At 59.6% G+C, this 26,135-nt stretch overlaps 1 protein-coding gene across 1 annotated transcript in view; it reads left to right on the forward strand.

Moving 5' to 3' along the window:
• Nucleotides 1-26,135, forward strand: part of LOC140458966 (hemicentin-1-like) — a 169,207-nt gene that overhangs the window by 70,581 nt on the left and 72,491 nt on the right. The window contains exons 16-20 of the mRNA XM_072553703.1: nucleotides 13,389-13,573; nucleotides 17,689-17,785; nucleotides 20,545-20,688; nucleotides 22,375-22,512; nucleotides 24,708-24,892. Coding sequence (XP_072409804.1) covers nucleotides 13,389-13,573; nucleotides 17,689-17,785; nucleotides 20,545-20,688; nucleotides 22,375-22,512; nucleotides 24,708-24,892 — 749 coding nt within the window. The remainder of the gene's footprint in view (nucleotides 1-13,388; nucleotides 13,574-17,688; nucleotides 17,786-20,544; nucleotides 20,689-22,374; nucleotides 22,513-24,707; nucleotides 24,893-26,135) is intronic.

Raw genomic sequence — 26,135 nt, forward strand, 5'->3', positions numbered from 1 at the left:
GTGGGCACTGTCAGAGGGTCAGTGCTGAGGGAGTGGGCACTGTCGGAGGGTCAGTGCTGAGGGAGTGGGCACTGTCAGAGGGTCAGTGCTGAGGGAGTGGGCACTGTCGGAGGGTCAGTGCTGAGGGAGTGGGCACTGTCGGTGGGTCAGTGCTGAGGGAGTGGGCACTGTCGGAGGGTCAGTGCTGAGGGAGTGGGCACTGTCGGAGGGTCAGTGCTGAGGGAGTGGGCACTGTCGGAGGGTCAGTGCTGAGGGATTGGGCACTGTCGGAGGGTCAGTGCTGAGAGAGTGGGCACTGTCGGAGGGTCAGTGCTGAGGGAGTGGGCACTGTCGGAGGGTCAGTGCTGAGGGAGTGGGCACTGTCGGAGGGTCAGTGCTGAGGGAGTGGGCACTGTCGGAGGGTCAGTGCTGAGGGAGTGGGCACTGTCGGAGGGTCAGTGCTGAGGGAGTCGGCACTGTCGGAGGGTCAGTGCTGAGGGAGTGGGCACTGTCGGAGGGTCAGTGCTGAGGGAGTGGGCACTGTCGGAGGGTCAGTGCTGAGGGAGTACTGCACTGTCGGAGGGTCAGTGCTGAGGGAGCACCGCACTGTCGGAGGGTCAGTGGTGAGGGAGTGGGCACTGTCAGAGGGTCAGTGCTGAGGGAGTGGGCACTGTCGGAGGGTCAGTGCTGAGGGAGTGGGCACTGTCAGAGGGTCAGTGCTGAGGGAGTGGGCACTGTCGGAGGGTCAGTGCTGAGGGAGTGGGCACTGTCGGTGGGTCAGTGCTGAGGGAGTGGGCACTGTCGGAGGGTCAGTGCTGAGGGAGTGGGCACTGTCGGAGGGTCAGTGCTGAGGGAGTGGGCACTGTCGGAGGGTCAGTGCTGAGGGAGTGGGCACTGTCGGAGGGTCAGTGCTGAGGGAGTGGGCACTGTCGGTGGGTCAGTGGTGAGGGAGTGGGCACTGTCAGAGGGTCAGTGCTGAGGGAGTGGGCACTGTCGGAGGGTCAGTGCTGAGGGAGTGGGCACTGTCGGTGGGTCAGTGGTGAGGGAGTGGGCACTGTCAGAGGGTCAGTGCTGAGGGAGTGGGCACTGTCGGAGGGTCAGTGCTGAGTGAGAGGGCACTGTCGGAGGGTCAGTGCTGAGGGAGTGGGCACTGTCGGTGGGTCAGTGGTGAGGGAGTGGGCACTGTCAGAGGGTCAGTGCTGAGTGAGAGGGCCCTGTCGGAGGGTCAGTGCTGAGGGAGTGGGCACTGTCAGAGGGTCAGTGCTGAGGGAATGGGCACTGTCGGAGTGTCAGTGCTGAGGGAGCAGGCACTGTCGGAGGGTCAGTGCTGAGGGAGTGGGCACTGTCAGAGGGTCAGTGTTGAGGGAATGGGCACAGTCGGAGGGTCAATGCTGAGGGAATGGGCACTGTCGGAGGGTCAGTGCTGAGGGAGCAGGCACTGTCGGAGGGTCAGTGCTGAGGGAGTGTCGCACTGTCGGAGGGTCGGTGCTGAGGGAGTGGGCACCGTCGCAGGGTCAGTGCTGAGGTAATGGGCACTGTCAGAGGGTCAGTGCTGAGGGAGTGCCGCACTGTCGGAGGGTCAGTGCTGAGGGAGTGGGCACTGTCAGAGCGTCAGTACTGAGGGAGTGTCACACTGTCGGAGGGTCAGTGCTGAGGGAGTGGGCACTGTCGGAGTGTCAGTACTGAGGGAGTGTCACACTGTCGGAGGGTCAGTGCTGAGGGAGTGGGCACTGTCGGAGGGTCAGTGCTGAGGGAGTGGGCCCTGTCGGAGGGTCAGTGCTGAGGGAGTGGGCACTGTCGGAGTCTCAGTGCTGAGGGAGTGGGCACTGTCGGAGTCTCAGTGCTGAGGGAGTGGGCACTGTCGGAGGGTCAGTGCTGAGGGAGTGGGCACTGTCGGAGGGTCAGTGCTGAGGGAGTGGGCACTGTCGGATGGTCAGTGCTGAGGGAATGCCACATTGTCGGAGGGTCAGTGCTGAGGGAGTGGGCACTGTCGGAGGGTCAGTGCTGAGGGAGTGGCGCACTGTCGGAGGGTCAGTGCTGAGGGAGTGGGCACTGTCGGAGGGTCAGTGCTGAGGGAGTGCCGCACTGTCGGAGGGTCGGTGCTGAGGGAGTGGGCACTGTCGGAGGGTCAGTGCTGAGGGAGTGCCGCACTGTCGGAGGGTCAGTGCTGAGGGAGTGGCGCACTGTCGGAGGGTCATGCTGGGGGAGTGGGCACTGTCGGAGGGTCGGTGCTGAGGGAGTGGGCACTGTCGGAGGGTCAGTGCTGAGGGAGTGGGTACTGTCGGAGGGTCAGTGCTGAGGGAGTGCCTCACTGTCGGATGGTCAGTGCTGAGGGAATGCCACATTGTCGGAGGGTCAGTGCTGAGGGAGTGGGCACTGTCGGAGGGTCAGTGCTGAGGGAGTGGGCACTGTCGGAGGGTCAGTGCTGAGGGAGTGGTCACCTTCGGAGGGTCAGTGCTGAGGGAGTGGGCACTGTCGGAGGGTCAGTGCTGAGGGAGTGGGCACTGTCGGAGGGTCAGTGCTGAGGGAGTGGGCACTGTCGGAGGGTCAGTGCTGAGGGAGTGGGCACTGTCGGAGGGCCAGTGCTGAGTGAGATGGCACTATGGGAGGGTCAGTGCTGAGGGAGAGTGCACTGTCAGAGGGTCAGTGCTGAGGGAGTGGGCACTGTCGGAGGGTCAGTGGTGAGGGAGTGGGCACTGTCGGTGGGTCAGTGGTGAGGGAGTGGGCACTGTCGGAGGGTCAGTGCTGGGGGAGTGGGCACTGTCGGAGGGTCAGTGCTGGGGGAGTGGGCACTGTCAGAGGGTCAGTGTTGAGGGAATGGGCACAGTCGGAGGGTCAATGCTGAGGGAATGGGCACTGTCGGAGGGTCAGTGCTGAGGGAGTGGGCACTGTCGGAGGGTCAGTGCTGAGGGAGCAGGCACTGTCGGAGGGTCAGTGCTGAGGGAGTGTCGCACTGTCGGAGGGTCGGTGCTGAGGGAGTGAGCACTGTCGGAGGGACATTGCTGAGGGAGCGGGCACTGTCGGAGGGTCAGTGCTGAGGGAATGGGCACTGTCGGAGGGTCAGTGCTGAGGGAATGGGCACTGTCGGAGGGTCAGTGCTGAGGGAGTGCCGCACTGTCGGAGTGTCAGTACTGAGGGAGTGTCACACTGTCGGAGGGTCAGTGCTGAGGGAGTGGGCACTGTCGGAGTGTCAGTACTGAGGGAGTGTCACACTGTCGGAGGGTCAGTGCTGAGGGAGTGGGCACTGTCGGAGGATCAGTGCTGAGGGAGTGGGCCCTGTCGGAGGGTCAGTGCTGAGGGAGTGGGCACTGTCGGAGTCTCAGTGCTGAGGGAGTGGGCCCTGTCGGATGGTCAGTGCTGAGGGAGTGGGCACTGTCAGAGGGTCAGTGCTGAGGGAGTGGGCACTGTCGGAGGGCCAGTGCTGAGTGAGATGGCACTATGGGAGGGTCAGTGCTGAGGGAGAGTGCACTGTCAGAGGGTCAGTGCTGAGGGAGTGGGCACTGTCGGAGGGTCAGTGCTGAGGGAGTGGGCACTGTCGGTGGGTCAGTGGTGAGGGAGTGGGCACTGTCAGAGGGTCAGTGCTGAGGGAGTGGGCACTGTCGGAGGGTCAGTGCTGAGTGAGAGGGCACTATGGGAGGGTCAGTGCTGAGGGAGAGGGCACTGTCAGAGGGTCAGTGCTGAGGGAGTGGGCACTGTCGGAGGGTCAGTGCTGAGGGAGTGGGCACTGTCGGATGGTCAGTGCTGAGGGAATGCCACATTGTCGGAGGGTCAGTGCTGAGGGAGTGGGCACTGTCGGAGGTTCAGTGCTGAGGGAGTGCCGCACTGTCGGAGGGTCAGTGGTGAGGGAATGGGCACTGTCGGAGGGTCAGTGCTGAGGGAGTGCCGCACTGTCGGAGGGTCTGTGCTGAGGGAGTGGGCACTGTCGGAGGGTCAGTGCTGAGGGAGTGGGCACTGTCGGAGGGTCAGTGCTGAGGGAGTGCCGCACTGTCGGAGGGTCAGTGGTGAGGGAGTGGGCACTGTCGGAGGGTCAGTGCTGAGGGAGTGCCGCACTGTCGGAGGGTCAGTGCTGAGGGAGTGGGCACTGTCAGAGGGTCAGTGCTGAGGGAGTGCCGCACTGTCGGAGGGTCAGTGCTGGGGGAGTGGGCACGATCGGAGTGTCAGCACTGAGGGAGTGTCACACTGTCGGAGGGTCAGTGCTGAGGGAGTGGCGCACTGTCGGAGGGTCAGTGCTGGGGGAGTGGGCACTGTCGGAGGGTCGGTGCTGAGGGAGTGGGCACTGTCGGAGGGTCAGTGCTGAGGGAGTGGGTACTGTCGGAGGGTCAGTGCTGAGGGAGTGCCTCACTGTCGGATGGTCAGTGCTGAGGGAATGCCACATTGTCGGAGGGTCAGTGCTGAGGGAGTGGGCACTGTCGGAGGGTCAGTGCTGAGGGAGTGGGCACTGTCGGAGGGTCAGTGCTGAGGGAGTGGGGACTGTTGGAGGGTCAGTGCTGAGGGAGTGGGCACTGTCGGAGGGTCAGTGCTGAGGGAGTGGGCACTGTCGGAGGGTCAGTGCTGAGGGAGTGGGCACTGTCGGAGGGTCAGTGCTGAAGGAGTGGGCATTGTCGGAGGGTCAGTGCTGAGGGAGTGGGCACTGTCGGAGTCTCAGTGCTGAGGGAGTGCCGCACTGTCGGAGGGTCAGTGCTGAGGGAATGGGCACTGTCGGAGGGTCAGTGCTGAGGGAGTGGGCACTGTCGGAGGGTCAGTGTTGAGGGAGTGGGCACTGTCGGTGGGTCAGTGCTGAGGGAGTGGGTACTGTCGGAGGGTCAGTGCTGAGGGAGTGCCTCACTGTCGGATGGTCAGTGCTGAGGGAATGCCACATTGTCGGAGGGTCAGTGCTGAGGGAGTGGGCACTGTCGGAGGGTCAGTGCTGAGGGAGTGGGCACTGTCGGAGGGTCAGTGCTGAGGGAGTGGGGACTGTTGGAGGGTCAGTGCTGAGGGAGTGGGCACTGTCGGAGGGTCAGTGCTGAGGGAGTGGGCACTGACGGAGGGTCAGTGCTGAGGGAGTTGGCACTGTCAGAGGGTCAGTGCTGAGGGAGTGGGCACTGTCGGAGGATCAGTACTGAGGGAGTGCCGCACTGTCAGAGGGTCAGTGCTGAGGGAGTGGGCACTGTCGGAGGGTCAGTGCTGAGGGAGTGGGCCCTGTCGGAGGGTCAGTGCTGAGGGAGTGCCGCACTGTCGGAGGGTCAGTGCTGAGGGAGTGGGCCCTGTCGGAGGGTCAGTGCTGAGGGAGTGGGCACTGTCGGAGGGTCAGTGCTGAGGGAGTGGGCACTGTCGGTGGGTCAGTGCTGAGGGAGTGGGTACTGTCGGAGGGTCAGTGCTGAGGGAGTGCCTCACTGTCGGATGGTCAGTGCTGAGGGAATGCCACATTGTCGGAGGGTCAGTGCTGAGGGAGTGGGCACTGTCGGAGGGTCAGTGCTGAGGGAGTGGGCACTGTCGGAGGGTCAGTGCTGAGGGAGTGGGGACTGTTGGAGGGTCAGTGCTGAGGGAGTGGGCACTGTCGGAGGGTCAGTGCTGAGGGAGTGGGCACTGACGGAGGGTCAGTGCTGAGGGAGTGGGCACTGTCAGAGGGTCAGTGCTGAGGGAGTGGGCACTGTCGGAGGATCAGTACTGAGGGAGTGCCGCACTGTCAGAGGGTCAGTGCTGAGGGAGTGGGCACTGTCGGAGGGTCAGTGCTGAGGGAGTGGGCCCTGTCGGAGGGTCAGTGCTGAGGGAGTGCCGCACTGTCGGAGGGTCAGTGCTGAGGGAGTGGGCCCTGTCGGAGGGTCAGTGCTGAGGGAGTGGGCACTGTCGTGGGTCAGTGCTGAGGGAGTGGGCACTGTCGGAGGGTCAGTGCTGAGGGAGTGGGCACTGTCGGAGGGTCAGTGCTGAGGGAGTGGACACTGTCGGAGGGTCAGTGCTGAGGGAGTGGGCACTGTCGGAGGGTCAGTGCTGAGGGAGTGGACACTGTCGGATGGTCAGTGCTGAGGGAGTGGGCACTGTCGGAGGGTCAGTGCTGAGGGAATGCCACATTAGACAATAGACAATAGACAATAGATGCAGGAGTAGGCCATTCTGCCCTTCGAGCCTGCACCACCATTCAATATGATCATGGCTGATCATCCTTAATCATTATCCTGTTCCAGCCTTATCTCCATACCCCTTGACTCCACTATCTTTAAGAGCTCTATCCAATTCTTTCTTAAATGAATCCAGAGACTGGGCCTCCACTGCCCTCTGGGGCAGAGCATTCCACACAGCCACCACTCTCTGGGTGAAGTAGTTTCTCCTCATCTCTGTCCTAAATGGTCTACCCCGTATTTTTAAGTTGTGTCCTCTGGTTCGGCACTCCCCCATCAACGGAAATATGTTCCCTCCTGCCAGAGTGTCCAGTCCTTTCATAATCCTATACGTTTCAATCAGATCCCCTCTCAGTCTTCTAAACCCAAGGGTATACAAGCCCAGTCGCTTCAGTCTTTCCGTGTAAGGCAATCCTGCCATTCCAGGAATTGACCTCGTGAACCTACGCTGCACTCCCTCAATAGCCAGAATGTCTTTCCTCAAATTTGGAGACCAGAACTGCTCACGTTACTCCAGGTGTGGTCTCACCAGGGCCCTGTACAGCTGCAGAAGAACCTCTTTGCTTCTATACTCAATCCCTCTTGTTATGAAGACCAGCATGCTATTAGCCTTCTTCACTACCTGCTGTACCTGCATGCTTGCCTTCATTGACTGGTGGACAAGAATACCCAGATCTCTCTGTACTGCCCCTTTACCTAATTTGATACCATTGAGGTAGTAATCTGCCTTCCTGTTCTTGCCACCAAAGTGGATAACCATACATTTATCCACATTAAACTGCATCTGCCATGCATCTGCCCACTCACCTAACTTGTCCAGGTCACCCTGTAATCCCCTAACATCCTCATCACATTTCACCCTACCACCTAGCTTTGTGTCATCAGCAAATTTGCTAATGTTATTGCTGATACCATCTTCTATATCATTTACATATATTGTAAAAAGCTGCGGTCCCAGCACGGATCCCTGCGGTACCCCACTGGTCACTGCCTGCCATTCCGAAATGGAGCCGTTAATCACTACCCTTTGTTTCCTATTAGCCAACCAATTCTCTATCCAATCTAGTACTTTGCCCCCAATCCCGTGCGCCCTAATTTTACTCACTAACCTCTTGTGTGGGACTTTATCAAAAGCTTTCTGAAAGTCCAGGTACACTACATCCACTGGATCTCCCTCGTCCATCTTCCGAGTTACATCCTCAAAAATTCAAGAAGATTAGTCAAGCATGATTTCCCCTTCATAAATCCATGCTGACTCTGTCCTATCCTGTTACTATTATCCAGATGTGCCGTAATTTCATCCTTTATAATAGACTCCAGCATCTTTCCCACCACTGAGGTCAGACTAACTGGTCTATAATTTCCTGCTTTCTCCCGCCCACCCTTCTTAAAAAGTGGCACAACATTAGCCGCCCTCCAATCCTCAGGAACCAACCCCGATTCTATTGAACTCTGGAAAATAATCACCAGCGCATCCACGATTTCCCGAGCCACCTCCTTCAGTACCCTGGGATGCAGGCCATCAGGTCCCGGAGACTTATCAACCTTCAGACCTAACAGTCTCTCCAACACCAAATCCTGGCAAATAGAAATTCCCTTAAGTTCAGGTCCTTCAGCCACTGTTACCTCAGGGAGATTGCTTGTGTCTTCCCCAAGTGAACATTGTCGGAGGGTCAGTGCTGAGGGAGTGGGCACTGTCGGAGGGTCAGTGCTGAGGGAGTGGGCACTGTCGGAGGGTCAGTGCTGAGGGAGTGGGCACTGTCGGAGGGTCAGTGTTGAGGGAGTGGGCACTGTCGGAGGGTCAGTGCTGAGGGAGTGGGCACTGTCAGAGGGTCAGTGCTGAGGGAGTGGGCACTGTCGGAGGGTCAGTGCTGAGGGAGTGGGCACTGTCGGAGGGTCAATGCTGAGGGAGTGGGCACTGTCGGAGGGTCAGTGCTGAGGGTGTGGGCACTGTCGGAGGGTCAGTGCTGAGGGTGTGGGCACTGTCGGAGGGTCAGTGCTGAGGGAGTGGGCACTGTCGGAGGGTCAGTGCTGGGGGAGTGGGCACTGTCGGAGGGTCAGTGCTGAGGAGTACTGCACTGTCGGAGGGTCAGTGCTGAGGGAGTGGGAACTGTCGGAGGGTCAGTGCTGAGGGAGTGGGCACTGTCGGAGGGTCAGTGCTGGGGGAGTGGGCACTGTCGGAGGGTCAGTGCTGAGGGAGTGGGCACTGTCGGAGGGTCAGTGCTGAGGGAGTGGGCACTGTCAGAGGGTCAGTGCTGAGGGAGTGGGCACTGTCGCAGGGTCAGTGCTGAGTGAGAGGGCACTATGGGAGGGTCAGTGCTGAGGGAGTGGGCACTGTCGGAGGGTCAGTGCTGAGGGAGTGGGCACTGTCGGAGGGTCAGTGTTGAGGGAATGGGCACAGTCGGAGGTTCAATGCTGAGGAATGGGCACTGTCGGAGGGTCAGTACTGAGGGAGTGGGCACTGTCGGAGTGTCAGTGCTGAGGGAGTGGGCACTGTCGGAGTGTCAGTGCTGAGGGAGTGGGCACTGTCGGAGGGTCAGTGCTGAGGGAGTGGGCACTGTCAGAGGGTCAGTGCTGAGGGAATGGGCACTGTCGGAGTGTCAGTGCTGAGGGAGTGGGCACTGTCGGAGGGTCAGTGCTGGGGGAGTGGGCACTGTCGGAGTGTCAGTGCTGCGGGAGTGGGCACTGTCGGAGGGTCAATGCTTAGGGAATGGGCACTGTCGGAGGGTCAGTGCTGAGGGAGTGGGCACTGTCGGAGGGTCAGTGCTGAGGGAGTGGGCACTGTCGGAGGGTCAGTGCTGAGGGAGTGGGCACTGTCGGAGGGACATTGCTGAGGGAGCGGGCACTGTCGGAGGGTCAGTGCTGAGGGAGTGTCGCACTGTCGGAGGGTCGGTGCTGAGGGAGTGGGCACTGTCAGAGCGTCAGTGCTGAGGGAGTGGGCACTGTCAGAGGGTCAGTGCTGAGGGAGTGGGCACTGTCGGAGGGTCAGTGCTGAGGGAGTGGGCACTGTCAGAGGATCAGTACTGAGGGAGTGCCGCACTGTCGGAGGGTCAGTGCTGAGGGAGTGGGCACTGTCGGAGTGTCAGTACTGAGGGAGTGTCACACTGTCGGAGGGTCAGTGCTGAGGGTGTGGCACTGTCGGAGGATCAGTGCTGAGGGAGTGGGCCCTGTCGGAGGGTCAGTGCTGAGGGAGTGGGCACTGTCGGAGTCTCAGTGCTGAGGGAGTGGGCACTGTCGGATGGTCAGTGCTGAGGGAGTGGGCACTGTCGGGGGGTCAGTGCTGAGGGAGTGGGCACTGTCGGAGTCTCAGTGCTGAGGGAGTGGGCACTGTCGGATGGTCAGTGCTGAGGGAGTGGGCACTGTCGGAGGGTCAGTGCTGAGGGAGTGGGCACTGTCGGAGGGTCAGTGCTGAGGGAGTGGGCACTGTCGGATGGTCAGTGCTGAGGGAATGCCACATTGTCGGAGGGTCAGTGCTGAGGGAGTGGGCACTGTCGGAGGGTCAGTGCTGAGGGAGTGCCGCACTGTCGGAGGGTCAGTGGTGAGGGAGTGGGCACTGTCGGAGGGTCAGTGCTGAGGGAGTGCCGCACTGTCGGAGGGTCGGTGCTGAGGGAGTGGGCACTGTCGGAGGGTCAGTGCTGAGGGAGTGGGCACTGTCGGAGGGTCAGTGCTGAGGGAGTGCCGCACTGTCGGAGGGTCAGTGGTGAGGGAGTGGGCACTGTCGGAGGGTCAGTGCTGAGGGAGTGCCGCACTGTCGGAGGGTCGGTGCTGAGGGAGTGGGTACTGTCGGAGGGTCAGTGCTGAGGGAGTGGGCACTGTCAGAAGGTCAGTGCTGAGGGAGTGCCGCACTGTCGGAGTGTCAGTACTGAGGGACTGTCACACTGTCGGAGGGTCAGTGCTGAGGGAGTGGGCACTGTCGGAGGTTCAGTGCTGAGAGAGTGGGCACTGTCGGAGGGTCAGTGCTGAGGGAGTGCCGCACTGTCGGAGCGTCAGTGCTGAGGGAGTGCCGCACTGTCGGAGGGTCAGTGCTGGGGGAGTGGGCACTGTCGGAGGGTCGGTGCTGAGGGAGTGGGCACTGTCGGAGGGTCAGTGCTGAGGGAGTGGGTACTGTCGGAGGGTCAGTGCTGAGGGAGTGCCTCACTGTCGGATGGTCAGTGCTGAGGGAATGCCACATTGTCGGAGGGTCAGTGCTGAGGGAGTGGGCACTGTCGGAGGGTCAGTGCTGAGGGAGTGGGGACTGTCGGAGGGTCAGTGCTGAGGGAGTGGGCACTGTCGGAGGGTCAGTGCTGAGGGAGTGGGCACTGTCGGAGCGTCAGTGCTGAGGGAGTGGGCACTGTCGGAGGGTCAGTGCTGAGGGAGTGGGCATTGTCGGAGGGTCAGTGCTGAGGGAGTGGGCACTGTCGGAGTCTCAGTGCTGAGGGAGTGCCGCACTGTCGGAGGGTCAGTGCTGAGGGAGTGGGCACTGTTAGAGGGTCAGTGTTGAGGGCGTGGGCACTGTCGGAGGGTCAGTGCTGAGGGAATGGGCACTGTCGGAGGGTCAGTGCTGAGGGAGTGGGCACTGTCGGAGGGTCAGTGTTGAGGGAGTGGGCACTGTCAGAGGGTCAGTGCTGAGGGAGTGGGCACTGTCGGAGGGTCAGTGCTGAGGGACTGCCGCACTGTCAGAGGGTCAGTGCTGAGGGAGTGGGCACTGTCGGAGGGTCAGTGCTGAGGGAGTGGGCCCTGTCGGAGGGTCAGTGCTGAGGGAGTGCCGCACTGTCGGAGGGTCAGTGCTGAGGGAGTGGGCACTGTCAGAGGGTCAGTGCTGAGGGAGTGGGCACTGTCGGAGAGTCAGTACTGAGGGAGTGCCGCACTGTCAGAGGGTCAGTGCTGATTGAGTGGGCACTGTCGGAGGTTCAGTGCTGAGTGAGTGCCGCACTGTCGGAGGGTCAGTGCTGAGGGAGTGGGCCCTGTCGGAGGGTCAGTGCTGAGGGAGTGGGCACTGTCGGAGGGTCAGTGCTGAGGGAGTGGGCACTGTCGGAGGGTCAGTGCTGAGGGAGTGGGCACTGTCGGAGGGTCAGTGCTGAGGGAGTGGGCACTGTCGGATGGTCAGTGCTGAGGGAGTGGGCACTGTCGGATGGTCAGTGCTGAGGGAGTGGGCACTGTCGGAGGGTCAGTGCTGAGGGAGCGCCGCACTGTCGGAGGGTCAGTGCTGAGGGAGTGGGCACTGTCGGATGGTCAGTGCTGAGGGAGTGGGCACTGTCGGAGGGTCAGTGCTGAGGGAGTGGGCACTGTCGGATGGTCAGTGCTGAGGGAATGCCACAATAGACAATAGACAATAGATGCAGGAGTAGGCCATTCTGCCCTTCGAGCCTGCCCCACCATTCAATATGATCATGGCTGATCATTCCTAATCAGTATCCTGTTCCTGCTTTATCTCCATACCCCTTGACTCCACTATCTTTAAGAGCTCTATCCAACTCTTTCTTAAATGAATCCAGAGACTGGGCCTCCACTGCCCTCTGGGGCAGAGCATTCCACACAGCCACCACTCTCTGGGTGAAGACGTTTCTCCTCATCTCTGTCCTAAATGGTCTACCCCGTATTTTTAAGTTGTGTCCTCTGGTTCGGCACTCCCCCATCAGCGGAAACATGTTCCCTCCTGCCAGAGTGTCCAGTCCTTTCATAATCCTATACGTTTCAATCAGACCCCCCCTCAGGCTTCTAAACTCAAGGGTATACAAGCCCAGTCGCTTCAGTCTTTCCGTGTAATGCAATCCTGCCATTCCAGGAATTGACCTCGTGAACCTATGCTGCACTCCCTCAATAGCCAGAATGTCTTTCCTCAAATTTGGAGACCAGAACTGCACACAGTACTCCAGGTGTGGTCTCACCAGGGCCCTGTACAGCTGCAGAAGCACCTCTTTGCTTCTATACTCAATCCCTCTTGTTATGAAGGCCAGCATGCTATTAGCCTTCTTCACGACCTGCTGTACCTGCATGCTTACCTTCATTGACTGGTGGACAAGAACACCCAGATCTCTCTGAACAGCCCCTTTACCTAAATTGATTCCATTTAGGTAGTAATCTGCCTTCCTGTTCTTGCCACCAAAGTGGATAACCATACATTTATCCACATTAAACTGCATCTGCCATGCATCTGCCCACTCACCTAACTTGTCCAGGTCACCCTGTAATCTCCTAACATTCTCATCACATTTCACCCTACCACCCAGCTTTGTATCATCAGCAAATTTGCTAATGTTATTGCTGATACCATCTTCTATATCATTTACATATATTGTAAAAAGCTGCGGTCCCAGCACGGATCCCTGCGGTACCCCACTGGTCACTGCCTGCCATTTCGAAATGGAGCCGTTAATCACTACCCTTTGTTTCCTATTAGCCAACCAATTCTCTATCCAATCTAGTACTTTGCCCCCAATCCCGTGCGCCCTAATTTTACTCACTAACCTCTTGTGTGGGACTTTATCAAAAGCTTTCTGAAAGTCCAGGTACACTACATCCACTGGATCTCCCTCGTCCATCTTCCGAGTTACATCCTCAAAAAATTCAAGAAGATTAGTCAAGCATGATTTCCCCTTCATAAATCCATGCTGACTCTGTCCTATCCTGTTACTATTATCCAGATGTGCCGTAATTTCATCCTTTATAATAGACTCCAGCATCTTTCCCACCACGGAGGTCAGACTAACTGGTCTATAATTTCCTGCTTTCTCCCGCCCACCCTTCTTAAAAAGTGGCAAAACATTAGCCGCCCTCCAATCCTCAGGAACCAACCCCGATTCTATTGAACTCTGGAAAATAATCACCAGCGCATCCACGATTTCCCGAGCCACCTCCTTCAGTACCCTGGGATGCAGGCCATCAGGTCCCGGAGACTTATCAACCTTCAGACCTAACAGTCTCTCCAACACCAAATCCTGGCAAATATAAATTCCCTTAAGTTCAGGTCCTTCAGCCACTGTTACCTCAGGGAGATTGCTTGTGTCTTCCCCAGTGAACATTGTCGGAGGGTCAGTGCTGAGGGAGTGGGCACTGTCGGAGGGTCAGTGCTGAGGGAGTGGGCACTGTCGGAGGGTCAGTGCTGAGGGAGTGGGCACTGTCGGAGGGTCAGTGCTGAGGGAGTGGGCACTGTCGGAGGGTCAGTGCTGAGGGAGTGGGCACTGTCGGAGGGTCCTGTCTTGGTGCTGTGTTCCCTCCGATCCCCTGGGAGGGTGTGTTGTGACCCTGCTCTCTCTCCCAGTGTAGACTGGGGCCCTTTCCCCACTCTGTCCGTCCTCTCTCTCTCCCTCAGTGTCTCCCCTTCCTGTCTTTCAGATTCTCCCAAACTGTTCCAGCTCCCCCCTGAGGAAGTCTACACCTGGCTGGAGAATCCCATCAACATCTCCTGTTCCGTCCACTCTGTTCCCCCAGCGACAATAACCTGGATACACCATGGTCAAAATCTTCCCGACATCTCCACAAGTGTCTCTGGAGAATCCAGCGTTAGCAGCACCATTGAGGTGGGTCCGAGGGGAACATGGAACAGTCCAGCACCGTACAGGCCCTTCGGCCCTCGATGTTGTGCCAGCCTTTTATCCTTCTCTATGGTCAGACTAACCTCCATCCCCTTCATTGTAATGTCATCCATGGGCCTATCCAAGAGTCACTTCAATGTCCCTAATGTCTCTGACTCTACTCCCCCCCGCTGACAGTGTATCCCACCCACCCCCCCCCACTCTCTGTGTAAAGACCCTCCCTCTGACATCACCCCGAAACCTTCCTCCAATCACCTTAACATTCTGTCCTCCCCCCCCCGGTGATAGACATTCCCACCCTGGGGAAAGGTCTCTGGTTATCCACTCTGTCTCTGTCTCTCATCATCTTGTAGACCTCGATCAAGTCCCCTCTCACCCTCCTTCACCCCAGTGGGAAAAGCCCTCGCTCCCTCCACCTTTCCCCATCAGACACACCCTCCAATCCAGGCAGCATCCTGGGAAATCCCCTCTGCACCCTCTCGAAACCTTCCACATCCTTCCCAGAATGAGGTGACCAGAACTGGACACAATATTCCAAGTGGGGTCTAACCAGGGCTGTATCGAGCTGCAGCAGAACCTCGCGGCTCTTCAACTCAATCCCCCGCTAATGAAAGCCAACACACCGTCCGCCTTCTGAACAACCCCATCCACTTGGGGGGCAACCTTGAGGGATCTATGGACATGGACCCCAAGATCCCTCTGTTCCTCCACCCTGCCAAGAATCCTGCCTTTATCCCTGTAATCTGCATTCAAATCCCACCTTCCAAAGTGAATCACTTCCCACTTTTCCAGGTTGAACTCCATCTGCCAAGTCTCAGCCCAGTTCTGTGTCCTGTCAGTGTCCCGTTGGAACCTACAACAGCTCTCCACACGATCCACAACTCCCCCAACCTTCGTGTCATCGGCAAACTTACTAACCCCCCCGCCCTTCCACTTCCTTATCCAAGTCATTTATGAACAGCACAAAGAGCAGAGGTCCCAGAACAGATCCCTGTGGAATCCCACTGGTCACCGAGCCCCAGGCTGAATACTTGCCATCTCCCACCACCCTCTGTCTTCTCTGGGCCAGCCAATCCTCTATCCAGACAGACAGATTTCCCTGGATCCCATACCTCCTTACGTTCTGAATCAGCCTACCCTGGGGAACCTTCCCGAACACCTCGCTGAAATCCATATACACCACATCCACTGCTCTACCCTCATCACTGTGTTTTGTCACATCCCGGGACACTATGGGACAATTTCCCATGGCCAATCCACCCTAACCTGCACATCCCTGGGCACTATGGGACAATTTCCCATGGCCAATCCACCCTAACCTACACATCCCTGGACACTATGGGACAATTTCCCATCACCAACCCACCCTAACCTGCCCATCCCTGGGCACTATGGGACAATTTCCCATGGCCAACCCACCCTAACCTGCACATCCCTGGGCACTATGGGACAATTTCCCATGGCCAACCCACCCTAACCTGCACATCCCTGGGCACTATGGGACAATTTGCCATGGCCAACCCACCCTAACCTGCACATCCCTGGACACTATGGGACAATTTCCCATGGCCAATCCACCCTAACCTGCACATCCTTGGACATTATGGGACAATTTCCCATGGCCAACCCACCCTAACCTCCACATCCTTGGACACTATGGGACAATTTCCCATGGCCAATCCACCCTAACCTGCACATCCCTGGACACTATGGGACAATTCCCCATGGCCAATCCCACCCTAACCTGCACATCCCTGAACACTATGGGACAATTTCCCATGGCCAATCCACCCTAACCTGCACATCCCTGAACACTATGGGACAATTTCCCATGGCCAATCCCACCCTAACCTGCACATCCCTGGGCACTATGGGACAATTTCCCATGGCCAATCCACCCTAACCTGCACATCCCTGGACACTATGGGACAATTCCCCATGGCCAATCCCACCCTAACCTGCACATCCCTGAACACTATGGGACAATTTCCCATGGCCAATCCACCCTAACCTGCACATCCCTGAACACTATGGGACAATTTCCCATGGCCAATCCCACCCTAACCTACACATCCCTGGACACTATGGGACAATTTCCCATCACCAATCCACCCTAACCTGCACATCCCTGGACACTATGGGACAATTCCCCATGGCCAATCCCACCCTAACCTGCACATCCCTGGACACTATGGGACAATTTCCCATGGCCAACCCACCCTAACCTGCACATCCCTGGGCACTATGGGACAATTTCCCATGGCCAACCCACCCTAACCTGCACATCCCTGGACACTATGGGACAATTTCCCACAGCCAACCCACCCTAACCTGCACATCCCTGGACACTATGGGACAATTTCCCATGGCCAATCCGACCCTAACCTGCACATCTTTGGACTGTGGGAGGAAACCGGAGCACCCGGAGGAAACCCACGCAGACACGGGGAGAATGTGCAAACTCCACACAGACAGACACCCGAGGGTGGGATCAACCCCGGTCCCTGGTGTTGGGAGGTAGCAGTGCTAACCACTGAGCCACTGTGTATCCCGAAGTGAGGGCACAGCAATCTCTTCCCTCGCTTCCTGTAGTATCCGCTGGTATATCCCATCTGACCCAGGGGATTTATCTATCCATCTGGTTTTCCCAATTTCCAGCTCATCCTCCATCCTAACACCAACCTTTAATCCCATATCAGCCTGTTCCCCGCTGTCCTCACAAACCACACGGTCCCTCTCAGTCGTGAATACTGAGGTAAAGTTTTCATTAAGGGGCCTCCCGTCCCTCCTCTGACTCCAGACACAAGTTCCCTCCATTATCCCTGACCGGTCCTGCCCTCAGTCTGGCCACTCACTTGTTCCTCACAGTATGCCTTGGGGTTTTCCTTTCATCCTACCCGCTAAATGCCCCCTCTCCACTCTCCTCAGTCCAGTCTTCAGTTCCTTCCTGGCTAGCCTTGTAACCCTCCCCAGCTCTGTCTGATCGTTGCCTGGTCAACCTTCAGTCAGCTTCCATCTTCCTCTTGACCAGATGTACCACATCCCTTGTCACCCAAGGTTCCCTCACTTGCCTCAGTGGGACGAACCTGTCCAACGCTCACAGCAAGATCTCCCTAAAGAGCCTCCACATTTCTCCCGGGGAATTCCCTGAGAATATCTGTTGCCAGTCTCGGTGACAGGGGAGAGGTTGAAGGGTGGGGTGACAGGGGAGGGGGGTGACGGGGGGGGGCGACAGAGGCTGGGGGTGATGTGGATGGGGGTAACGGGGACGGTTAAGGGGACGATGGGGACGGGGCGATGGGGAGGGGGGTGAAGGGGAAGGGGCGTGACGGGGGAAGAGGTGGGGTGATGGGTGAGGGGTGAGGGGGTGACGGTGATGGGGGAGAGGGGGTGACGGGGGAGAGGGGGTGACGGGTGAGGGTGAGGGGGTGACGGGGAGAGAGGGGGTGATGGGGGAGAGGGGGTGACGGGAGGAGGGGGTGATGGGGGGGAGGGGGTGATGGGGGAGAGGGGGTGACGGGGGAGAGGGGGTGACGGGTGAGGGTGAGGGGGTGACGGGGAGAGAGGGGGTGACGGGGGAGAGTGGGTGACGGAGGAGAGAGGGGGAGGGTGGAGGGGGTGACGGGGAGAGAGTGATGGGGGTGGGGGTGACGTGGGGAGGGGCGTGACGGGGGAGGAAGGTGACGGGGGAGGGGATGACGGGGGAGGAAGGTGACGGGGGAGGGGATGACGGGGGAGGGGGGTGGTGGAGGGAGGGGGATGACGGGAGGAGGGGGTGATGGGGGAGGGGGTGACGGGGGAGGGGGTGACGGGGGGAGAAGGGATGTCGGGGGAAGGGGGTGGGGGTGCCGGGGGGGAGAGGGGGTGACGGGGGGAGATGGTGCCCTGGGGGGTACGGGCGTTCTGATTGGACCTCCTGTGACTGAGGGATCCTGGGATACAGCAGACGGGTGACGGGGTATTCGAGACGAGCTGCTCTCTCGGGGTTTCCTTGTCCCTTGGTATTTGCCCCTCTCAGGGTCACCCCGACCCCCCCCAGGGGCAGGGTGGGGGCGGAGCTGTGTAACGTCTCTGACCTTTGCCCTCTCTCCCTCGGACAGGTTAAAGTTCACGATCTGAGTGACTGGGGAGTGTACACGTGTCTCGCGGAAAACCGACTCGGACAGGTCAGGAGGTCAACCCAGGTCAGACAGGGAGGTAAGGAGGACCACCAAAACAACAACAACTGACACTGTCTTCACTGCTCTAGCACCGAGCTCCCAGTCAGGGGGGGCCAAACATTCACAGCCAATCAACAACCCTCCGACAGTGCCCACTCCCTCAGCACTGACCCTCCGACAGTGCCTCCCTCCCTCAGTCCTGTCCCTGTGACAGTGCCTCCCTCCCTCAGTCCTGACCCTGTGACAGTGCGGCCCTTCCTCAGTCCTGACCCTGTGACACTGCGGCCCTTCCTCAGTCCTGACCCTGTGACAGTGCGGCCCTCCCTCAGTCCTGTCCCTGTGACAGTGCGGCCCTCCCTCAGTCCTGACCCTGTGACAGTGCCTCCCTCCCTCAGTCCTGACCCTGTGACAGTGCCTCCCTCCCTCAGTCCTGACCCTGTGACAGTGCCTCCCTCCCTCAGTCCTGTCCCTGTGACAGTGCCACCCTCCCTCAGTCCTGACCCTGTGACAGTGCGGCCCTCCCTCAGTCCTGACCCTGTGACAGTGCGGCCCACCCTCAGTCCTGACCCTGTGACAGTGCGGCCCTCCCTCAGTCCTGACCCTGTGACAGTGCGGCCCTCCCTCAGTCCTGTCCCTGTGACAGTGCGGCCCTCCCTCAGTCCTGACCCTGTGACAGTGCGGCCCTCCCTCCCTCAGTCCTGACCCTGTGACAGTGCCTCCCTCCCTCAGTCCTGACCCTGTGACAGTGCCTCCCTCCCTCAGTCCTGACCCTGTGACAGTGCCACCCTCCCTCAGTCCTGACCCTGTGACAGTGCCTCCCTCCCTCAGTCCTGACCCTGTGACAGTGCGGCCCTCGCTCAGTCCTGAACCTGTGACAGTGCGGCCCACCCTCAGTCCTGACCCTGTGACAGTGCGGCCCTCCCTCAGTCCTGTCCCTGTGACAGTGCGGCCCTCCCTCCCTCAGTCCTGACCCTGTGACAGTGCCTCCCTCCCTCAGTCCTGTCCCTGTGACAGTGCCTCCCTCCCTCAGTCCTGACCCTGTGACAGTGCGGCCCTCCCTCAGTCCTGAGCCTGTGACAGTGCGGCCCTCCCTCAGTCCTGACCCTGTGACAGTGCGGCCCTCCCTCAGTCCTGACCCTGTGACAGTGCCTCCCTCCCTCAGTCCTGACCCTGTGACAGTGCGGCCCTCCCTCAGTCCTGACCCTGTGACAGTGCGGCCCTCCCTCAGTCCTGTCCCTGTGACAGTGCGGCCCTCCCTCAGTCCTGACCCTGTGACAGTGCGGCCCTCCCTCAGTCCTGACCCTGTGACAGTGCGGCCCTCCCTCAGTCCAGTCCCTGTGACAGTGCGGCCCTCCCTCAGTCCTGACCCTGTGACAGTGCGGCCCTCCCTCAGTCCTGACCCTGTGACAGTGCCTCCCTCCCTCAGTCCTGTCCCTGTGACAGTGCCTCCCTCCCTCAGTCCTGACCCTGTGACAGTGCGGCACTCCCTCAGTCCTGACCCTGTGACAGTGCGGCCCTCCCTCAGTCCTGACCCTGTGACTATGCGGCTCTCCCTCAGTCCTGTCCCTGTGACAGTGCCTCCCTCCCTCAGTCCTGACCCTGTGACAGTGCGGCCCTCCCTCAGTCCTGACCCTGTGACAGTGCGGCCCTCCCTCAGTCCTGACCCTGTGACAGTGCCTCCCTCCCTCAGTCCTGACCCTGTGACAGTGCCTCCCTCCCTCAGTCCTGACCCTGTGACAGTGCGGCCCTCCCTCAGTCCTGACCCTGTGACAGTGCGGCCCTCCCTCAGTCCTGACCCTGTGACAGTGCGGCCCTCCCTCAGTCCTGTCCCTGTGACAGTGCCTCCTTTCCTCAGTCCTGTCCCTGTGACAGTGCGGCCCTCCCTCAGTCCTGTCCCTGTGACAGTGCGGCCCTCCCTCAGTCCTGTCCCTGTGACAGTGCCTCCCTCCCTCAGTCCTGTCCCTGTGACAGTGCGGCCCTCCCTCAGTCCTGACCCTGTGACAGTGCCTCCCTCCCTCAGTCCTGACCCTGTGACAGTGCGGCCCTCCCTCAGTCCTGACCCTGTGACAGTGCGGCCCTCCCTCAGTCCTGACCCTGTGACAGTGCGGCCCTCCCTCAGTCCTGACCCTGTGACAGTGCGGCCCTCCCTCAGTCCTGTCCCTGTGACAGTGCGGCCCTCCCTCAGTCCTGTCCCTGTGACAGTGCCTCCCTCCCTCAGTCCTGACCCTGTGACAGTGCGGCCCTCCCTCAGTCCTGACCCTGTGACAGTGCGGCCCTCCCTCAGTCCTGACCCTGTGACAGTGCCTCCCTCCCTCAGTCCTGACCCTGTGACAGTGCGGCCCTTCCTCAGTCCTGACCCTGTGACAGTGCCTCCCTCCCTCAGTCCTGACCCTGTGACAGTGCGGCACTCCCTCAGTCCTGTCCCTGTGACAGTGCGGCCCTCCCTCAGTCCTGACCCTGTGACAGTGCGGCCCTCCCTCAGTCCTGTCCCTGTGACAGTGCGGCCCTCCCTCAGTCCTGTCCCTGTGACAGTGCGGCCCTCCCTCAGTCCTGTCCCTGTGACAGTGCGGCCCTCCCTCAGTGTGACCCTGTGACAGGGCGGCCCTCCCTCAGTGATGTTCACGAGGAGGTGATTTCTCTCTGTCCAGGGGTTTCGGTCTGTCCTGCCAAGTGTTCTCTGTGTTCAGGGGGAGTGATGGTTTCTCCCACTCACTGAGCACTGGGAGCTGCTCTCTCCGGGCGGGGGACAGGGTGAACTCTCCAGTAAATATTCCTGTTCGTCCTTTTCTCCCCCAGCACCTGTGTCTGTTTCCAACATCGATCCTGTTCGGGAGTTTGATGAGGGGATGGATGGTGTTCTCAGGTGTACGGTGACAGGAATCCCTCAGCCCACAGTCACCTGGATCCGGGATTCGTGGGACGTGCTCCAGACTCGGAATGGTGAGTGATTCGGGAACGGTCAGCTCAGACCCTCACAGTCTGTAGCCTTCCACCATGGGACCATGGGAACGCTGCTCCGAGTGTGGGTCTGACTCAGGGATACGGAGACAGGAACTGGGCACAGTGCTCCGAGTGTGGGTCTGACTGAGGGATACAGAGACTGGAACTGTGCACGGTGCTCCGAGAGTGTGTCTGACTGAGGGATACGGAGACTGGAACTGTGCACGGTGCTCCGAGTGTGGGTCTGACTGAGGGATACGGAGACTGGAACTGTGCACGGTGCTCCGAGTGTGGGTCTGACTGAGGGATACGGAGACTGGAACTGTGCACGGTGCTCCGAGTGTGGGTCTGACTGAGGGATACGGAGACTGGAACTGTGCACGGTGCTCCGAGTGTGGGTCTGACTGAGGGATACGGAGACTGGAACTGTGCACGGTGCTCCGAGTGTGGGTCTGACTGAGGGATACGGAGACAGGAACTGTGCACGGTGCTCCGAGTGTGGGTCTGACTGAGGGATACAGAGACTGGAACTGTGCACGGTGCTCCGAGTGTGGGTCTGACTGAGGGATACAGAGACTGGAACTGTGCACGGTGCTCCGAGTGTGGGTCTGACTGAGGGATACAGAGACTGGAACTGTGCACGGTGCTCCGAGTGTGGGTCTGACTGAGGGATACGGAGACTGGAACTGTCCACGGTGCTCCGAGTGTGGGTCTGACTGAGGGATACAGAGACTGGAACTGTGCACGGTGCTCCGAGTGTGGGTCTGACTGAGGGATACGGAGACAGGAACTGTGCACGGTGCTCCGAGTGTGGGTCTGACTGAGGGATACGGAGACAGGAACTGTGCACGGTGCTCCGAGTGTGGGTCTGACTGAGGGATACGGAGACTGGAACTGTGCACGGTGCTCCGAGTGTGGGTCTGACTGAGGGATACGGAGACAGGAACTGTGCACGGTGCTCCGAGTGTGGGTCTGACTGAGGGATACAGAGACTGGAACTGTGCACGGTGCTCCGAGTGTGGGTCTGGCTGAGGGATACAGAGACTGGAACTGTGCAGGGTGCTCCGAGTGTGGGTCTGGCTGAGGGATACGGAGACTGGAACTGTGCACGGTGCTCCGAGTGTGGGTCTGACTGAGGGATACGGAGACTGGAACTGTGCACGGTGCTCCGAGTGTGGGTCTGACTGAGGGATACAGAGACTGGAACTGTGCACAGTGCTCCGACTGTGGGTCTAACTGAGGGATACAGAGACTGGAACTGTGCACGGTGCTCCGAGTGTGGGTCTAACTGAGGGATACGGAGACTGGAACTGTGCACGGTGCTCCGAGTGTGGGTCTGACTGAGGGACACAGAGACTGGAACTGTGCACGGTGCTCCGAGTGTGGGTCTGACTGAGGGATACAGAGACTGGAACTGTGCACGGTGCTCCGAGTGTGGGTCTGACTGAGGGATACAGAGACTGGAACTGTGCACGGTGCTCCGAGTGTGGGTCTGACTGAGGGATACAGAGACTGGAACTGTGCACGGTGCTCCGAGTGTGGGTCTGACTGAGGGATACAGAGACTGGAACTGTGCACGGTGCTCCGAGTGTGGGTCTAACTGAGGGATACAGAGACTGGAACTGTGCAGGGTGCTCTGAGCATAAATATCTGACATCTCCAATATCCTGTCTCCCCCCTCCACAGGGCGTTTTCAGAAATTTCCAAATGGTTCCCTGGTCATCAGGAACATCACAATGTCAGACGCGGGAGTCTATCAGTGTGTCGGGAGGATTATGGAGAGGAATGAAGTGAAATCACTCAATACCAGAGTCAATGTCAATTGTAAGATTTTTATCGTTTCCAGGCACAGGGTCAGTGTTCAGGGAGTGGGCACTGTCGGAGGGTCAGTGCTGAGGGAGTGGGCACTGTCGGAGGGTCAGTGCTGGGGGAGTGGGCACTGTCGGAGGGTCAGTGCTGAGGGAGTGGGCACTGTCGGAGGGTCAGTGCTGAGGGAGTGGGCCCTCTCTGAGGGTCAGTGCGGAGGGAGTGGGCGCTGTCGGAGGGTCAGTGCTGAGGGAGTGGGCACTGTCGGAGGGTCAGTGCTGAGGGAGTGGGCACTGTCGGAGGGTCAGTGCTGAGGGAGTGGGCACTGTCGGAGGGTCAGTGCTGAGGGAGTGGGCACTGTCGGAGGGTCAGTGCTGAGGGAGTGGGCACTGTCTGAGGGTCAGTGCTGAGGGAGTGGGCACTGTCAGAGGGTCAGTGCTGAGGGAGTGGGCACTGTCGGAGGGTCAGTGCTGAGGGAGTGTGCACTGTCTGAGGGTCAGTGCTGGGGGAGTACTGCACTGTCGGAGGGACAGTGCTGGGGGAGTGGGCACTGTCGGAGGGTCAGTGCTGAGGGAGTGGGCACTGTCGGAGGGTCAGTGCTGAGGGAGCACCGCACTGTCGGAGGGTCAGTGCTGGGGGAGTGGGCACTGTCGGAGGGTCAGTGCTGAGGGAGTGGGCACTGTCGGAGGGTTTGTGCTGAGGGAGTGCCGCACTGTCGGAGGGTCAGTGCTGAGGGAGTGGGCCCTGTCGGAGGGTCAGTGCTGAGGGAGTGGGCACTGTCGGAGGGTCAGTGCTGAGGGAGTGGGCACTGTCGAAGGGTCAGTGCTGGGGGAGTGGGCACTGTCGGAGGGTCAGTGCTGAGGGAGCGCCGCACTGTCGGAGGGTCAGTGCTGAGGGAGCGCCGCACTGTCGGAGGGTCAGTGCTGAGGGAGTGGGCACTGTCGGAGGGTCAGTGCTGAGGGAGCACCGCACTGTTGGAGGGTCAGTGCTGGGGGAGTGGGCACTGTCGGAGGGTCAGTGCTGGGGGAGTGGGCACTGTCGGAGGGTCAGTGCTGAGGGAGTGGGCCCTGTCGGACGGTCAGTGCTGAGGGAGTGGGCACTGTCGGAGGGTCAGTGCTGAGGGAGTGGGCCCTGTTGGAGGGTCGGTGCTGAGGGAGTGGGCACTGTCGGAGGGTCAGTGCTGGGGGAGTGGGCACTGTCGGAGGGTCAGTGCTGAGGGAGTCGGCCCTGTCGGACGGTCAGTGCTGAGGGAGTGGGCACTGTCGGAGGGACAGTGCTGAGGGAGTGGGCACTGTCGGAGGGTCAGTGCTGAGGGAGTGGGCACTGTCGGAGGGTCAGTGCTGAGGGAGTGGGCCCTGTTGGAGGGTCAGTGCTGAGGGAGTGGGCACTGTCAGAGGGTCAGTGCTGAGGGAGTGGGCACTGTCGGAGGGTCAGTGCTGAGGGAGTGGGCACTGTCGGAGGGTCAGTGCTGAGGGAGTGGGCCCTGTTGGAGGGTCGGTGCTGAGGGAGTGGGCCCTGTTGGAGGGTCGGTGCTGAGGGAGTGGGCACTGTCGGAGGGTCAGTGCTGAGGGAGTGGGCCCTGTTGGAGGGTCAGTGCTGAGGGAGTGGGCCCTGTTGGAGGGTCGGTGCTGAGGGAGTGGGCACTGTCGGAGGGTCAGTGCTGGGGGAGTGGGCACTGTCGGAGGGTCAGTGCTGAGGGAGTGGGCACTGTCGGAGGGTCAGTGCTGAGGGAGTGGGCCCTGTTGGTGGGTCGGTGCTGAGGGAGTGGGCACTGTCAGAGGGTCAGTGCTGAGGGAGTGGGCCCTGTCGGAGGGTCAGTGCTGAGGGAGTGGGCACTGTCGGAGGGTCAGTGCTGAGGGAGTGGGCCCTGTTGGAGGGTCGGTGCTGAGGGAGTGGGCACTGTCAGAGGGTCAGTGCTGAGGGAGTGGGCACTGTCGGAGGGTCAGTGCTGAGGGAGTGGGCCCTGTTGGAGGGTCGGTGCTGAGGGAGTGGGCACTGTCGGAGGGTCAGTGCTGAGGGAGTGGGCACTGTCGGAGGGTCAGTGCTGAGGGAGTGGGCCCTGTCGGAGGGTCCTGTCTTGGTGCTGTGTTCCCTCCGATCCCCTGGGAGGGTGTGTTGTGACCCTGCTCTCTCTCCCAGTGTAGACTGGGGCCCTTTCCCCAGTCTGTCCGTCCTCTCTCTCTCCCTCAGTGTCTCCCCTTCCTGTCTTTCAGATTCTCCCAAACTGTTCCAGCTCCCCCCTGAGGAAGTCTACACCTGGCTGGAGAATCCCATCAACATCTCCTGTTCCGTCCACTCTGTTCCCCCAGCGACAATAACCTGGATACACCATGGTCAAAATCTTCCCGACATCTCCACAAGTGTCTCTGGAGAATCCAGCGTTAGCAGCACCATTGAGGTGGGTCCGAGGGGAACATGGAACAGTCCAGCACCGTACAGGCCCTTCGGCCCTCGATGTTGTGCCAGCCTTTTATCCTTCTCTATGGTCAGACTAACCTCCATCCCCTTCATTGTAATGTCATCCATGGGCCTATCCCAGAGTCCCTTAAATGCCCCTAATGTCTCTGACTCTACTTCCCCCCGCTGACAGTGTATCCCACCCACCCCCCCCACTCTCTGTGTAAAGACCCTCCCTCTGACATCACCCCAAAACCTTCCTCCAATCACCTTAACATTCTGTCCCCCCCCCCCGGTGATAGACATTCCCACCCTGGGGAAAGGTCTCTGGTTATCCACTCTGTCTCTGTCTCTCATCATCTTGTAGACCTCGATCAAGTCCCCTCTCACCCTCCTTCACCCCAGTGGGAAAAGCCCTCGCTCCCTCCACCTTTCCCCATCAGACACACCCTCCAATCCAGGCAGCATCCTGGGAAATCCCCTCTGCACCCTCTCGAAACCTTCCACATCCTTCCCAGAATGAGGTGACCAGAACTGGACACAATATTCCAAGTGGGGTCTAACCAGGGCTGTATCGAGCTGCAGCAGAACCTCGCGGCTCTTCAACTCAATCCCCCGCTAATGAAAGCCAACACACCGTCCGCCTTCTGAACAACCCCATCCACTTGGGGGGCAACCTTGAGGGATCTATGGACATGGACCCCAAGATCCCTCTGTTCCTCCACCCTGCCAAGAATCCTGCCTTTATCCCTGTAATCTGCATTCAAATCCCACCTTCCAAAGTGAATCACTTCCCACTTTTCCACGTCTCAGCCCAGTTCTGTGTCCTGTCAGTGTCCCATTGGAACCTACAACAGCTCTCCACACTATCCACAACTCCCCCAACCTTCGTGTCATCGGTAAACTTACTAACCCCCCCCCTTCCACTTCTTTATCCAAGTCATTTATAAACAGCACAAAGAGCAGAGGTCCCAGAACAGATCCCTGTGGAATCCCACTGGTCACCGAGCCCCAGGCTGAATACTTGCCATCTCCCACCACCCTCCGTCTTCTCTGGGCCAGCCAATCCTCTATCCAGACAGACAGATTTCCCTGGATCCCATACCTCCTTACTTTCTGAATCAGCCTACCCTGGGGAACCTTCCCGAACACCTCGCTGAAATCCATATACACCACATCCACTGCTCTACCCTCATCACTGTGTTTTGTCACATCCCTGGGCACTATGGGACAATTTCCCATGG

The sequence above is a fragment of the Chiloscyllium punctatum genome, chromosome 34 (genome assembly GCF_047496795.1).
Source record: "Chiloscyllium punctatum isolate Juve2018m chromosome 34, sChiPun1.3, whole genome shotgun sequence".
NCBI lineage: Eukaryota > Metazoa > Chordata > Chondrichthyes > Orectolobiformes > Hemiscylliidae > Chiloscyllium > Chiloscyllium punctatum.